General features: G+C 39.7%; 1 protein-coding gene across 17 annotated transcripts in view; it reads right to left on the minus strand.

The window, feature by feature from the left end:
• Positions 1 to 3,617: 3,617 nt before the first annotated feature.
• The window catches only part of LOC118512931 (protein boule), a 120,963-nt gene continuing 107,437 nt past the window's right edge, over positions 3,618 to 17,143 (minus strand). For 13 of the 17 annotated variants that reach the window (XM_036058100.1, XM_036058092.1, XM_036058093.1 and 10 more), the window contains one exon: positions 16,654 to 16,950. In XM_036058100.1, coding sequence (XP_035913993.1) covers positions 16,934 to 16,950 — 17 coding nt within the window. In that variant the 3' untranslated portion in view covers positions 16,654 to 16,933. Of the gene's footprint in view, positions 16,951 to 17,143 lie in introns of all 17 variants that reach the window. The other 4 variants (XM_036058106.1, XM_036058105.1, XM_036058103.1 and 1 more) reach the window with 2 other exon arrangements.

A 17,143-nucleotide genomic window follows, 5' to 3' on the forward strand; every position in this document is an offset into this window, starting at 1 on the left:
AGATACTAGATAAGACAAATATAAGAAAGTATTAAATAAATAAAAGCAGGATTATGTAAATAAGTAAGAGCATGTCAGTGGAAAAAATCTGGCCATTTACCAATCAGAAGTCCTATCAAGATGTGCTCTGTACGTTGATGCATGGCTACTGTCTGTACGATTGTGGAAAAGCAATCACGGCCAACGAAGCAGAGTCTATACAGGAACGTTCTAAGTCCCAGGACTCTGTCCAACACTGACGAATTCCTCTTAGGCGCGTTGGAGAGGAAAATTCTTAGAAGACTTTAGACCCAGTACGGTGAGCTCCCAATCTTGAGGCGAATAAGACTCCTCAAGCGAATTAGGTGAGCTGATCATACCATTAGAATGAAACGGGACGATCCAGCCCGTAATATCGTTTTAGACTTTCCACATATATGGAGCAATGGCGTTGATACACCCGCCAGGAAGTCCGGAACATTGGATTGAAGCGATGCCGTCTGCCAATCCAATATCTCGTTCTCTCCAACATCAACGCCCTCACTTCTTGTTAGTTTGGGCCTACCAACACCTCCTCTGTTTATATGGACTGCCTAAAACGATTTTACGGACTAGGCCGTCCGGTGTCATTCTCATAATACGGTCCGTCAACCATAACCTGGCAGATCAATATAAAATTAAAATGACAGACAATTAAATCAAGGAAAACTTATTGTAAATTTATGCAATCAAACAAAGCATTAATATAGAAAAGACACTAACGCAAATATAAATAAAGCTTAAGTCCAAAAGCGCATGGAGACGCCCAGTACTTCAGTAAAACAACCGTGCAAAACACAACCGGCGGTGGTTTATGATTTTCTTCACCCATCTGTTTTATCTTCTTTTCACTTGATGTATAGACTTTATTTTTGACTTTCTCTCTCCCTCGGACACACTCGCTTACAATTCTACAAGTACATTACACTCGTGACTTGACGCGGTTTTACACTGCCGCTCAAAAGAATTCCGAGCCCCTCCCCTTCCCCTCCCAATTCCAGGCAGCCCCATCGCTCACCTAAACTCCCCTTCTGTGGGCTGAATGTTTTCGCTCTCTCTTTCGCCCTTTTTTGCACACCTTTCTATCTAGTGTTGTTGACCAGTAGATTAGAAGAAAAGAGGGGTTCGTTTTTGTTTTGTCTGTTATCACCACTACACCCCCCCGATCGGAAAAGGGGATTGAAGGAGTTTCGCGTTTGTTTTGATTTCCGATACACTTCGACAGGCAAATGCGAGGAGTCGGACGATCATAGAGGAGATAGGGGGTGGTTGGGGGAGGAGGGGTACCGAAGCATTGACACAACTTTTCTCGCCCTGTTTCCATCTCGACCACAACACTTCCGAGTTATTCCAAGTCCAATAATAGTCAGCGTAGTGTCGTATTGTTTGTGTTAGATTTGATTGTGTTTGTATATTGCATGTGAATGTGTTTGTGTGTGTGTGTATATGTATATATTGTTGTATATATATATAGATCATAGTTTGCCTTGTTTTGTTTGTTTTTCTCTTGTGTCTCGTTTCTTTTCTTTTCAATATACTTTTATTAGGTTTTTTTGAGTGTTTGTCGTTCTTTTCTTTTCTGTTTATTTCTTCTCGCGTTCCGTTCTGTTTTGTTTTTACTGCGCTTTAATAGTACTTCTTAGCTTATTTTTCTATATGTATATATATATAATTTTCATTTATTGTATTTCCTTGCTTTGCTTACTTGCCCCATGTACGACCACCTGTGGTTTGACTGTTCATTTTTACTATCGGGTTTTTTTGTTTGACATCTACATTCTTTTTTTGTTGTTTTGTTTTGTTTTTTATCTCTTAAAATTACAGCCTTTTTATGTGTGTGTGTGTGGAGTGTATTTGTGTTACTTTTCAGTTTCAGTTTTTTTTCTATTTCTTACTCTTCCCATTTCACCTCTTCAATCTCTTTGCAGTGTTATTTACTGTTTTTTTTATGGGGCTTTTCTCTGCATTTGTTGACACCTGGTAAGGGAAACCGAGGGAAGAATTAGGATCAGAATGGAAGATAGAGAAAGTGTTTTTGAGTCGGTTCGTTTCACATCCGGGTTCCTTTCCTTTTTTTCTTCCGGCATAGCACCACATTATCGTTACCATCATACCAAGAGCCGAATTTGTCAGACAGATTAAATTAAACAAAAAAACCCTTGCAAAATGGAAACTCCGTTACCATCGGTCCCAATCCGGGTCACGGAAAGGGATTGAGGAGAGTAGTGTATTCAAGTGAGGTGATTCGTCGCTGTATGATCTGTCTGTTTCCTTTTTCCTTGTTTCGTTCCATTCGAACGTTGATTTAAATGCAATTGCTTCATTTTTCTATCTCCTTTGCTCTTAACGCTCGATTTAAAATGTTTTGCTTTAGAAGATTAGTTTTGATTTGCTTTTTTTTTGTTCTCTCCCTTTTCCATAGCTTAAGTGTGTATTTTGTATTGTGTTGTGTTCGTTTCGTTTCTTCAGTTTTGTTTATTAAATGTTCGTTCTATCTGCTCTAATTGCAGTTGAGTGCTTTGCTATGGTTAGTAGCATCATCATCAGCTTGGTTTTTAAAAGTTTAGATTAAAAGAGAGCCTTACGGTGCATAGAGTTTAGAGTGGTTGGTTAGTTACTATTTTAGAGTAGTGTTGATGTTTCGTGTCCTATAGAGATTTTGCCTTTAGTATACAGCGATGTCTGCTCTTGCTAGTGTAGAGTGGTAAAGTAAGAAAAAAAATTGCGAAAAGAATTAAGCGACAAGTAACAAGTGTTGTGTACTTAAAGAAAATTTAAAATAAAATATGAAAAAGGTGAAACTTTTTATAAAAATAAAAAAAGTCTCAAGAAAAAAACAAAAAAGACTGGTAAAATTACAAAACGAAGAAAAAAAAAGAGTATAATACCAAACCTAAAACATGCACCAAAGCAAGAGCAAACACATACTGATCAATGTTTATATTCCGTGTATCTGTGTGTAGTGTTTGTCTTTAAGTATACGCTAGTAGCTTGCAGAAATAAGTGCTAAGAATCGAGACCTAAACCTTGATATATCCGCGCACGGCATTGCTAAGATTGTAAAAACTAAGAGATTTTGATTGATTATGCCATAGTTTGCACACCCGCTTCTATTATCAATGATGGAAAAATGCTCCTCCTTCTTCTGTTTTTGTTAGTTGATATTTGTTTGTTTGTTTGTTTGTTGGTTTTTTGTCTACTTTTGTTATTCACTCTACCAAGGTATTGATTCCTTCGTTTTTTTTTAATTTTGCTTTTCATGTTCGATTTGTGTTGTTTTACTGTCGGGTTAGGATTCTTTTCTCTCTCTCTTTTTTTCCAGAAGACTTTATATATCTCGATTGCCCGAAAAAACGATACCCAAAGACAGAAAAAAACCGGGCGCTTTCCGAGGGCTAGTAAGAAGTTTAATTGCATCGGTTTAATTGCATCGATTTAATTGCTCACGTTAAAATGTCTGCATCCGCGGTTTTTGAGGCTTTGATGAGAGCCGCCGGAAGCAGTAATTGCTTTATTGCACAGGAGCGATAATTGCTGCCGTTCGCGTTCGAGTCCTATCCTTGGAATAATTGATATCAATTTTTTCGGTTTTTATTTCAGCTTGTATGTTAGCTTCTCGTTTTTGTTAGCGATCGTGTCAAGTGTTACATTTTATTTGTTAACTGATGTGGTTTTTAAGCGAAAAAAAAAGAAGAAAACGGTTCGAAGTTTTTTTTTCTAATTATTATAAATTAGTTCAGTTTTTACTTTTAATATAAAAAAATAACTAAATAAATTGGCAAAAAGAATGAAAATCCCAATTTTGAAGTAACAATAAACAAAGGGCAACAAACACAGGACAGTAGTAGCATTCACAGTATCACATTGACAGCGGTTTGCTTCTCCGTTAGCTCATTCGTGTTTTTTGTGTGTTGCTTTTCAGTGTGCTTATTTCTTATAGACTTGCAAGCAGCCTTCTGCTTGTGCTTTCTTACGCAGGGTGAGGGGATTACACATCGAGACAGACAGACAGAAAGAGAGTGAGAGTGAGAGTGAAAGTTTTGTTTTTTCTTTGCTTTGTTACTGAAATATTTGTTTGACCAGTGTCCACTCTGTGTTCCACTTTGTGCTTCGTGGTATGCTTTAGCTAAGTACACTGTGTATAGATATACCATTATTGACGCGCTATGTGTTACGGTGTTTGTGTTTCCTTCGTTTTTCGCTCACTTGACCATTCCTTCCATCTTTCTTTATACTGTTATAATTGTGTTGTTATGTGGAGCTGTGTGTGTGTGTGTATGTATATATATCTATGTATATAATAGGTATAAAGAGCATGTTGTAGTTGTTGACAGGGGGCTTGAGCCTTGTGTTGTTGCACCGCCACATTCGCTTTGCTGCCATGGTTTACAATGAGAGAAGTAAAAATTTTCCGCCAACCGACCAATATAATAGCTTCCTTTTGCCCTCTTCTATCCACTCTTTCACATCCCCATTTTAGGTTTGTTTTCCTACTTCGCTACGTACTTGCTTCGTTACTGTGTATGTGTCGGGTTTGTCTTTTTTTTTTCTTCATTTTTACCATTAGTAATATATAGTTGTTTTTTGTTTTCATGTTGTTGCTGTGTATATATACCAGTTTTAGATTTTGTTTTTTTGCATCTCTTTCTTCCCGTTTTAGTGCTTCGTTTTTCATGCGTTTTTTACTTATACTTATACGCGGTAGGTATGTATGTATGTATATATATATATAATATATTCATTTTATATACTTTTTTTAAATCTATCACATTATTCTTTTTTTCTGGTTTATTCTTTTTAATAGCAATAATAGTAATAATAATGTTCATAATAACTGCCCTCTTTCGTCTATTTCTCTCGTTTACCTTTCTTTTTGTTGTTGCTGCAGTTTTTTGCACCGTATCTTCCTCTACAATATATGCTCTACGAAGACACAATAAAATGAAGAAAAGGCCATGGCCTTACACTTGATGGGAGAGAAGGGTTGTTTGTTACCCTTCTTTTCATATAAATATCTTTCATAGTTGCCTCTTATTATATATTAAGGTTTCCTTCTTTCCGTTTTTCTTTTTGTTTGCTCTTTGATCACTCCCCATTCCATTTAAATCCTCTCAATGTTCGTTTCTTGCTTTGCTTTGCTACTACACACTGCCACCAACAGGTATGGAAGGCTTGATCATCTTAATGTAGTTTTGTTGTATATCTCTCTCTCTATATATATATGTATATATGTATATGGATGTAAAACAGCACATTGGATGTAAGTTGACAACGTATTGCTTCGCAGTGGCGCAGTGAAAGGTTACGATGATTTCATTCTGATCAATGTAAGGAACAATCAAAAGGATTTCGTGCAAAAAAAATTACAATCAATTGCTAAACTGTCTCGATGTATCGGGTCGGTATGCAAATAATAGTAATATCACTTCAATATCCAATGGAACTGAGAGCTCGTTACAAGTGGAACATGAAACTAAGGCATGTTAAATTATTTGATTTAGTTTAAAACATAATTCTGCCACACAAAAAGTTTCTACGATGTGTGCTCGATGTGTGTCGATGGTTAAGATAATAAGCTACAATTTTTTTCCGACCTGTAGGACGACCTGCACGTTTGTTTTTTTTGCTGTTCGATCTTCCACTATTATGAATAGTTTAATGTTTTTTTTTTGTTTGACACAACCATATGTACTTAATGTGTTTTCTTCTTGCTTTTTTGTTTATCGCTCTTTTTTACTCGCACCTTCTGAATGCTTATTTTGCGCTTGCGGTTTATTGCGTTGACTTCTGTGCTTTCCGCTACCTATCTCACATCTTCCTAGATGACAGCCCCTCGAATTTACCAAGAGGAGCGGCCTCCTATCAAACCATTAAAGATGGGTTTGATACACGCCACCCATCACCAACACCCAAACGTTGAACACACGGTGAAAAACATTCGCCCCACACACTTTTTTTTCTTTCCTTCAGTTTCCCTCCGTTTCCATGTATCTTTAGGCGACCGGTAACCGTTTTTTTTCAACAATAGATAATGAGGACTAGGAGTTTTTGGATTGCTTTTCGATTGACCTATAAGGTGTTTTGTGTTTTTGTAAACAAAGTTTCACTTCCTTCTCGCGGCTAAAACGAAACAAAACAAGAAAATCAGAGAGAAACAATTATAGTAAAATTCGAAACAAAGTTAAAAAATAAAAAAGTTATAATAAAGAAATAAAAACATACCGACAGGATGAACTAAAACCATTAAAAAAAAAACACGGAACTTGTGATATAAAAAAAAACCATAATTTCGGACTTTCTTGGGAGTGAACTGAAAAACAGATCTAAAAAAAGAACTAAAGAGAAAACAACAACGACATAAGTTTTCCTTCTTCTGGTTGGATAGTTTTTTTTCGCTGCTTATCCTTCCCCCCCTTACAGACTCCAGCCACGTCAACTGACGGAAGTCACCGCCACCGAACGGGAAAGTACAGACGAGCGCTTAAATAGTTAAAGTTTGATAAATAAGAGCTGATTCTTTCCACCCGATGCAACCCCGGTGTATTCTCGCTCGGTGCATGCCGGCCCAAAATTGTTCTACTAAGATACGTTTGCATTAAAATTTTACTAATCCGCTTCCCGCTTCCCTTACACCTCACACGCTGCACACTGCGCTCCTCGCCGTACCAATTCTTCTACCATTGGCATAAAATACAACATTATCATTTCCTATTCAACGCGTTCTGAGAGTTTTTTTTCGCTATTTCCAACCTTAACCCGATGTGAGGGTCAAGCCTAGCCCTTGCTGTTGGTGTGATGGTGGTTCTTCCCTTTCATCTTCCTGCCCAGTACCGAACCGATTTGGCAACGAAAACTAATTTTCTTCGAAACCAGAAACATTTGTTGTGTTCCTAGTGTTTTTTTGTGTGTTTGTGTGTGTTTCCTTTGTGTGCGTGTTGTATACATAGGTATGTTTTGTATAAATGTTTCACTTAAGTCTGTGTGGCCTTGTAGTAGTTGTAGTAGTAGTAGTAGTAGTAATAGTGTTTGTAGTAGTGTTGTTGTGTTACACACTGTACCGGGTGCATAAACCTAGCTGCCCTGACCGTACGACATACTAAGAAAATTAAAAAAATAATTTTTCGTTTCCATTTTTCCCCGTTTAGATTTTAGCGTTAAGATCGATTATTTATCCAATTTCTAAAATTCCAATAAAGTTGTCTAACATTTTTCGATGCAATTTGCAAAGTTTAAATCTTTTCTGCCTTTTCGTTATTGTCCATTGGTTGATAATTTACTGAGAACCATTCTCTCTCTCTCCATCTGTCTCTCTATAAATTTAATTTCTCTCTCTCTATCTCTCTATAAAGAATTGGGATTAAAAAATGTTGTTGTAAGTAAAAAGGTGCTGAAAGAAGGGTTGACTCAATAATGTCACAAAAGAAGAAAAACGTTAGAAGAAGCCCAGCGGAATATCCTTTAGCGTATGAAAATGTTTTCAAATATTTTTTTTTGTAACAAATAATCTGCAACAAAATTAATTATCTTTTTTTTTTGGTTACAAATTGCAATTATGCAGGGTTTTCCAAATCATTAAGCAACTGTCCACACGTTTAAAACAAAAACACAGTAAAAATATAACAATCAAGCTTTTTACGACTTGGTGTCTGTTTTACTCGAACCGAGACGTTGTTTTAACCATTTAGACGATGGTTTTATAACTTAAAAAACACTGGGATAATATTAAAAACAAAAATGATTGGAGAAGAGAATTGCAGTTGGAAAGCAGCATAGACTTGTGTTTGCAAATATTTGCTTATTGATGAGCAAACAAAACAAAAAATAAAGCAAAAGCCAATATAACACAATTTGCTCTGTAAAAAAATTCCACCCAAAAAACTTCCTCCTAAAAACTGTAGGAAAAACTGTATAACAACAGAGAATAACATATATCTTCACCACGCGGTTCCGGTAGCGATGATGTTTAAAAAACGTGCCTAGGCGTTTCCCTCCTTTGTTTTCCTATTCCACTCACTCTACATTGCACTCTCTCTCTCTCTCTCTCTCGCTTTACATATCTTTTTGTCTACTGTCCCTTTTTTCCTATTGTGCTTTCTTCCCTACTACACTTCTCTGTGTGACATATCTGTTTTTTACCTTTTTCATTCCCTTCTCTTTTTCTCATCTACCATTTAACCTCCTTTGCGTATTACTTACTATCAATTACATTAGTATTATTATATGTTATTCGTTTCGTGACATTCGCACACTACTACCGACCGTGCCACACCATCGTGACACACATTTCTTTCCTTTGTATTTATTAGCTATAATCTAAAAATATCACCGACAGTTTGAATACATTTCATCCGTTAGGTTTTCCTTTAATGTTTTTTTTTCTCTTTTTCTTTTACGGGGTTTGTTTGTGTGTTATCTCACCGTATTACATTACTTTGCGTTTATGTGTAAGAGTGTGTATGTCTGTGTGGGTTTGTATTATTTTTCTCATCTCTACAAGGGGGTTGTTTGTTTGTTTTTGAGTTGTTCACTTCTTCTCTTCCTTACATCTCATATACCATTATTGTTGTATATATATATCATATATGCGCGGTTTTCTATTTTCTTCATTTATTTCGTTTGCTCTACTTGTTTTAGATTTCACTCCAAATGTTTACCCCGATTTGCTATCGACGGGTTTGCTTTGCTTTTTTTTTTTGTTATTGTATAAATTACTTAACTTTCCTAATTATGTATTTTTGTTTTACCCACTTCATAGCCATCATAGACCACACGCCACGACATGCTTATCATTTCAATTTTACTACCTCCACCATACTTCCGCGTTTCATAACATCCTTTCGGCCTACACGCTCACACGCACACACGCACGCACACACATACACTCACGTTTCCGTAGTTATATCTGCCTTGCCCGCATTCCGGTATGTATATAGGTATAATATTTTTAAAAAATATCATCGTTTCCGTTGGCTCCGTAGCCAGTACATGTATTAGATTAAGTGTTTTGCTTGTGTGTAAGTGTGTTCGTGGTAAGATTGAGTGAGTTTTATTCATTGGTTTTTTTGTTGTTGTTGTGTCTTTCCTTACATTTCTAACCATCTAGGAGTTATGTTGATTTTCGGGTTTAAGAGAGAGTGTGCATATTACGTGAACTATGTGTATGGGTTTGTCTGTGTTTGACCACCTTGTCCTCGATCGCATTTGTGTGTGGGGGTGGAGGATTGACATAATGAATGAGTTTTTTCTCCGTTTTTCACCTTCCTTTTCTTTCCTGTCTCTATTTACCTTACATCCTAGCTTCGTTTGCTTGTATATATATATATATATGTAATATATATAAGTGTTGGTATATATCGATTATAATATTTCTTTTTAGTAATGCATCTTCACGTTTTTCTGTGTGTGTGTTTTTTTTCTATTTTGTTTCACTTCTCTCCTTTCACGTAGTTATGATTTAAATTTCGTGTTTTCAGTTTTACCTTTCTGCCTGTCCGTTGACTTTATCAGTTGTCTACATGTTTTTGTATTTATTGCTTACTTTTTGTTTTTATCTGTATATAGTATATTATTATATAAATAAATTAGACTTTAGTTCATTCTTTTCATGTTCTCGTCTGGCTAGAATTTCTTGTATTTTATGTGTTACTCTGCCGCTTTGCTTTTCTGCCCCAGTTTTTTTTTTGCTCGATCGCATCGTGATTTTTTTGTTCGGTCTTCCTCTGCTAAATACCAGCTAGCCGTACTAGTGTATGTGTTTGTTTTCTTTTGTTTAAATAAATAATATGTTTTTATATCTCAATAGAGACAATATTATTAATGTATTTTTTGTTTTGTTTTGTTTTGCTTTGCTTTGTTTACTTAGGTTTCCTTACACGTTTACCGTCCGTCCGTTTTACTACTACAGCACATTATACATTCGTTTTTAAAATTTCACTCCCGTCCCGTCGTCAATCGTCTCCAGCCGTACTCGATCGATCCTCGCTAATGAAAGAAGTCTGCGTCGAGTAAGGTTTATCCTTAGATCGTCTACCTTAGAAAGGGGCTCACAACACACACGACCATGTCTAGATGCATGGGGTGATTTTTTTTTATGTTTCTGCCTCGTTCGTTTCGCCACCGGATGAAGTGTGAGATGAAGTAACGACAGTTTTTGCCAGATCGTTTGATGGTTGTGCTTTTGGGTTTGTGTTTTCAACCAACAGTGGAAAGAGCGTAAGAAGCGTTCGCATTAGCAGCAGCAGGTCAGCCGCATAGTCTGGCTGACCGGTCCAACAAAATGGTTCGTGAACAAGAACTTATAAAAGCTTTGATTCGTGACTGTGAATAATGATTTCTTCCACCTTGTGTTATCCAACGCTATTTGCAATTTGCAATGAAATAATATAATAAACGTATCTATACGTACAAATAGCGCACATTATTGGAAGGATAAACTGATCATTTCTCCTTTGCACATATCGCCCATACAGTTTGCAACAGAGCTGCGTGATGTTTGTGGTGAGATGAATAGTAATTTTACTTCACAAACTACGTGAGATAACTGGTGGTAGTGCTGCTGATGATGATGATGATGATCATCGTTGAAAAAAAGTGTCCCTAAACACGGTAAAAATAAAATTACCGTCGTCTAATGGAAGCCATCTGATTCGCCAATCTGATTCTGACCGAGTAAAACATCTAGGAGACAAACAATTTTTAGTTTCTTTATTATAAAAATGAAACAAAAATCCAACACACATACACATAGAGCAGAAGGAGTCTTTTCACAAGCTAACCTTAGCTGCCAGCACAGAATGTCCAGGTGTGTGTGTGTGTGGTTTGTGCGCTAATGAGTTGAATAATTTCTTGCTGTTTTCGTTCTTGTTAAGATGTTTTGGCAAATTTATCACAAAGAGATTACTTTTGGGTTTACCAATCGGGTTTATGGTTTGTTCTTTCTTCGCATTGCACCCCCATTATCCATTTCCATGGGTGAGGGGCGGGGTGAGTTTTGATCTCACTTTAAAAAAAATCGAAATAATAACACACGAACCGCCGCTCTTACTCCGCTTCTAACAATGGCGCACTAATCAACAACCTCCAAGAGTGAGTGCGCGTGTGTGTGTGGGGAAATTTTCTTTCCCGATCCATTTTGTCCACCTTCTCTGGTAATCTTCAGCGACGTTGTTTTCCATTCCGGGTTTTCACCATCACACACACCTCACACACACACACACACACGCACGCAAACAAACGCACCAACACACCTTGGGGGTTCTGGTTCAACAATAACAATAAATTTCATATCAAAACATTTCTTGCCATTTTTTTTTTTTGCTGTTTGCATGTTTTGAAACCTTTGATATATATTTTTTCCGCCGCTTACAACTGTACCGCATCTCTAGTGCGTGCTCATGATGTATGTGGTGGGGGGCGAGGGGGTTTATTTTTCCACTCCTTTTTTTGTATGTGTGAATATTCTTTTGATGTACGCCGCGCTGTGACGAAAGAATTTTCTGTGGCTCGCTTATGCTTATGTGTGTGGTTCGTGGTGGTGACGATCATCACCGGCCCGATCCTCTCGTACAAATCACATTGTATCAGGCGGGGAATGGCTTCACCTTTGCTCATAATGGCGGTGCGGTTGTTGCGTTGACACGTTTGCTGCTGCCCTAACAAAACTGCCCTACTAATAAACCTAACACTGTGCACGTGCCGGGGTGGCATCACATGATCTGGTGAGTGGTAGAAGAAGAGTACTTCTTCCCTGCTACGGGGCGGTGTGTCTACATCTACATGTTGCTGACTACCATTTTGTTTTCGATGTTACTGGGTGTGTGGTGTGATGTGATTTATACTTTGCTTCATGTTCTCCCTCCCATGTTCGCTCGCTACTAAAGTTTAGACGCCATGTTGTTTTAGAGCACTGTCATCTCGTCTCACGGTCATGATCACGGTTATCGATCATCTTCAAACAAAAAACAAATAATTCGATAAAAACTCGCCCTTTGTCTACGAGATTGTTTTAAAGATGATTTATGTGTTTTTTTTATGCTTTCTTTTATATTGCATTCCGTCGCCCGTTCTGTCTATCTGTCTCGCTTCATTCGACTGTAACGTTTGGCTTTCTGCTATTCATTACATCGCTACAGCTGTATCAGTTTAAATTGTGTTGTTATTTGTTTCTTTTTTTGTTTGCTACAATATTTTATTCACTAGAATATTAGATTATGGTTTCATTTTCTCCCCCACCTCATTCTCCCTCTCACTTACAACTTATTACGGCTTATGGTTATCGTCCCGTTTAGAGTTTGCTCTTAAAATAATAAAGAGTTATCTCTCGCTCTCTCTTTTTTCACTAACAATTACCAAAACGACACTGCCAACCTGCCATCATTTGCCTCATTGTCTTTCATGTTCGGGGTTTACCACGTTTAACGCAGTCTCATTATCGCATTCCGTTGATTTCGTCTACGGTTTAATGTAATGCACTCACAAGCACTCCTCCAAGCGTCAACTTAAAATGCTCGACACGCTTCCACACGCACAACAGGGAAGGGTGACTTATTGGGAAGTGTCTTTTCGGCGATGAACCAACGACTCTGCACCCGATGAAATCAAACAAATAAAGACGCATATGCAAACAAAACAAAAATAAATGATAACCGCACGGGGTACAACAGAGCAAAACGGTTGAACCAGTTTTAGCAAGCAACAGATAACGATTTGCCGCATCAACATTGTCTTTAACGTAACAAAACAGGTACCGTCCAACACTAACAACCACGTGTTAAGCCATTAATCAACGAAAGAGGACGCATTATTAACCAGTAAGCAGTAGAGAAACAAAATGTGACTATAATGAAACTAAAGCGGGGCTTTCTGCTTTTTTTCTTTAAACTGATTTGAAACCTGATTGATCAGCATGGCAGCGAGAATCATTATTTCACAAACAAGAACGCCCTCCGGCCACATTTGCCACCTGCCGCGTTCTGCACCTATTCCTTGGAGGCAGCCAGTCTTCTCAATATCCCCCTAAACGCTTCTCTCACTCACTCTCTCTCTCCCTCTCTCTCTAAGCTATTGGGGCTAATTGCTTTTTTTTCTGAGTGTTATTTGTCTTAGTTAAATATGTCTACTACGGTGCACTGCCGCCCGCTAGATGGCGGCAGCCATATTGCCATCGTTTCCATATCGATACCACAGCTGCTTAAGCTCTCTCCACACCTGCAGCAAAACAGCCTTCGGGTCTCTGCCCTCACGATCCACGGAGAGCATTCACCGCACTGCACCAACAGTACAGGTCAACATCAAAACAAGCTTCAACTTATGCTTATGCGACTAAACCTAAAACCGACCGAAGCGACCTCTAGCGGCAATACTAATGTACTATGGCGAATCTCGCGTAAGTGTGTGGGGGGGGGGGGGGGGCAAGAACGCACAGAAACGCTATGCAAGTAAAGATCGTGCAGGCAAGATGCATCGTATCTAGGAGATCCAGAATTGAAACTAAAACCGACCATCACTAGAAGGCGTCCAGGTGGCCGTTTCATACTAAGTAACGGTGCGCTACCACTCGGTATCGTAGGCAATTGCTCTACATCTTTACAGCTTTTTCTTCCCGTACCAGAAGAGCAGCATCCACCAGCACATCGAAACGCAGCGCGTAGCGGTGGAAATTTCCAATTCGCCTGTCGCCATCAATCATGGCCCAATTTGCGTAACAGCTTTCCCCGAAACATTGGGGGCGTAAAGAAAAATCGGAAGGGCCCCGGATGGTGACCTTGATGGATCACTTGCTAATCATTTTCTCCGTGTGGCATTCCGGACACTATTTTCTGCCCTGTTTTCTGCAAATGCAAAATACTTTCGCACATGGTAGCACCAAAAAACCGTTTCCGCGCACCAACATATCGTAAAGTTTCTGCACTAATATCATTGCTACAATAATGTAGAGGGGGTGTTTGTGGTTTTAAATTTGATTTGTGTCTGCACTACACACCTAAAAAATTTGGATTGAGAGTGGTTGCTTACTGCACCTGCTAAAAGTTTAAGTAATTGTCACAGTACACTTCGTACTAGAGCTCGATGCTGTAATTTGCTATTTGAGACAGTTGTGTTAAATTATCTTTTTTTCCCTTTATATAGATATTGCATTGTGCTTTGCTTCTGCGCTAGATGCCAACAGTTCGATATATGTGTTGCTGTACTTGGGTTAGCTCGCACGTAATTGTCCATTCCTCAGTGGAGCGGAGGTGTAGTTTTGAACGCAAAAAAAACGCGGATAAAAGCGAACTTTTTACATTGTTTTTTCTCCCTCCATCTCCCTCTCTCTCTCTCTGTATTGCTTTGCTTTTGACCACTGTTTGCTAAACGGGGGTTTCTAAAACGACAACTGTCCCTGCTTGCTGCGGGAGCTAGGCTGAACAGGCTCGAATGGTTGTGGCGGTACACGGTGAATCGCACACCGTTCACACCAATATCACATTACATCCCACTGCTGGGCGCGCGTAAAATTGGAAAGAGCTAAAGCAAAAGTTGCAATTACGCATTCTACTCTCACTCATGTAAATCTTATTATCGGCCTTAGGTGTGTTAGGATGCTGCTGCCTGCGCTGTCTAAGTAATTATTTGATGAGCTTCTGCTTCAACTACGCGCTTTTAGAATCATGTTCAGCGTACCCCCGTTCCCTTTATCCTACACCGCACACAAGCACCGATCGATGTGAACTGTGGCACATTTTCTTCAAATGCACACACGCACGCCGGCGGGTTTTTTCCTCCCCCCGAATCGGTGATCCAACTCGAGTACGACCAGCGTAAGTACGGGAGACAACGGACAACAATAGACCCAAAAAATGAACAGCCGAAAAAAACATAACACATCCATCCAGCGTGCGATCGTCATGGGAAAGCGTGCTTTTCACCTTTCACCACCGGTTTCTAGCGTTTTTCCGGGGACACATTTTCAAGCAGGATTCAAGTTACCGTCGGCCGGAACATGCAGAGGATTGCCATCTTACTGTCGCCACACGCTCGCAATCTCTCTCGCTCTCGCCCTCACACATAATGCTTCCACCGTTCGTGCTGTTCTGTTTTTTCTTCTATTCCCGACTTTCGGCCTTTTCTGTCCTACCCATTCTCGTTCCGCTCCGCTACGCATTGGTTTGTTTGCGTAGCGCTCCCATCCCGCTCCAACTTTGTCTTTGGCCTTCCTGTCTATAGCTTCTCTACGGTTTGGATACAAGTGTTCGCACAAAACAACCGGAGCTTCTTCCGCACGTTCTTTCTTTGTCCTAGCGCACGCCTGCCGGGGCTGAAGCATTATCCTTCGAGGCTTCGCGCTATGTTGTGCCTTTCTTTTGTGAGTGTGTGCGAGTGGAAAATGTGTGTTTCTATGTTAATTCCGTACACTAGGGGGGTTTTTTCTGCGCTTCTATTGTTCGCTGCTTTTTTTTGCTGCTCCACGGTTGGAAAATACGCTTCGATCCGCCGTACCGAAAGCCACCATCATGATGGCTGCGTCGAACACATCATTCAACCTCCACGCGTGTCCGGATGTGTTCCTAAATGCGGCGTACCGGTGGTGGGAGCGTTTTGATGTAAATGGAATCTCTCGTGCACCTAGTTTTTGTTTGCCACATTTCTCGTTCTATTCTGCTCGCATACGGCGGGCTGTTCTATTCCCACCGACGAAAGATGTTCCTGTTTGCTTTTTCGCTTACTCACGCGGCTTATATCTTTGCCCGGGAAAAAAAACTCGCATCAGAGCCTCTTCGGTACCCTTCGGTGCCGCACTGAACTGCCGTGCGATGCCTGACAATATTAACGCATAATGAGGCAGCGACGCCCATCCTTCGGGCAGCAGCCTGTCAACCATCGACGCAGTCATTCGCAGTGTTACATTATCTTTCGCTTCCACCTTTTGCATCCTTTCGGGCAGGAAGCGACCGACTGCATACGCCAGAAGAGCATTGATATCAAAACTTTTCCACAACATCATCATCCGCTTTCATCATTTGACATCGTGGCTTCGGGGACGGTTAACACGCGGCAAAAGGATGTTGTGCACAAAAAAAACCATAGGACCAAAGACAACTTTGACTTTTACTTCCGGCGGTTAAATGGGTTTTCATGTGATGTGTGCCGCTGTGAGTATGTTGCGACATAATCCAGCCCATTCTCCCTTAAAATGATGTGTTTATTGCTGAATGTGACTGATAACTAGGAACGCCGCGCTCTCGTACGACATTCGCCCTGTTGTTCAGAGGCAGAAAAGACTAGCTAACAGCTGCTGTGCCAAAGAAAAAATCACATCTCGAGGCCTGCCGCCACTTAAATCGTTCGCCGGTGGTGATCGCGCATTGGTGCAGCAATACTGCGACAGCGTTCGCATCTGTCAGTATATCCTACAGCTTACATACAAATTAAGTACAGTAACAAAACCGTAACTAATTACCTTTTTGCTAACCAAATGTGCATCCCTCCGATGCACTCGTTTGTCTTGCAGTGCTTTGCTCCGATTTTTTGTTTGTTTCACTGTATAATGCTTATATTGCTCTGCTCATGTGGGTATCCTAAGGGCGCGTTCGGCCGATTCTAATGACACTTTTTTCTTCCCCTTTTTTACACATAGATTGTAATCGTCCCTTTTTACGCCACTTCTTGTCTGTCCTGCTGCTGGGTTGCACCACTCCACTAGAGGTTTTGTATAAATATTACTCATGATAATAAATAAGATTTGTTCGTGATGTGGTTGCTCCATCCGTCGCCTTTGTCGCTCGGTAGTCCGCTCGGATGTAGCAGGAAGCTGTTCTCTCGTCGTCTCAATAATAGTCGCTTATAGTCTTATCATTTGTTGTGTTGTGTTTTTGTTTCTTTACACTACGCTTTAACGTCGCTTTCCGCACGTCGTACTGCAGCAGCCTTTTGCCGCTTAGCAAGGGTAGATTCCTGAGGGTATAGAAGTGGTTTCAGATTGAACACGTTCACAGCGTTGGAAAGGAACAGCAAAAAGGTGGTTAAGTGAGTTAGAGACGTACACAAGTGACCCTTCAAGCATTGGTGGAAAGTATAAAATATTCCCCGAGATGGTGGTGGGACCGGGTAAATGTTGTTTAGTGTGAGCTGCAGAAATTCAACAACA

Source organism: Anopheles stephensi, chromosome 3, assembly GCF_013141755.1.
Source record: "Anopheles stephensi strain Indian chromosome 3, UCI_ANSTEP_V1.0, whole genome shotgun sequence".
Lineage (NCBI taxonomy): Eukaryota > Metazoa > Arthropoda > Insecta > Diptera > Culicidae > Anopheles > Anopheles stephensi.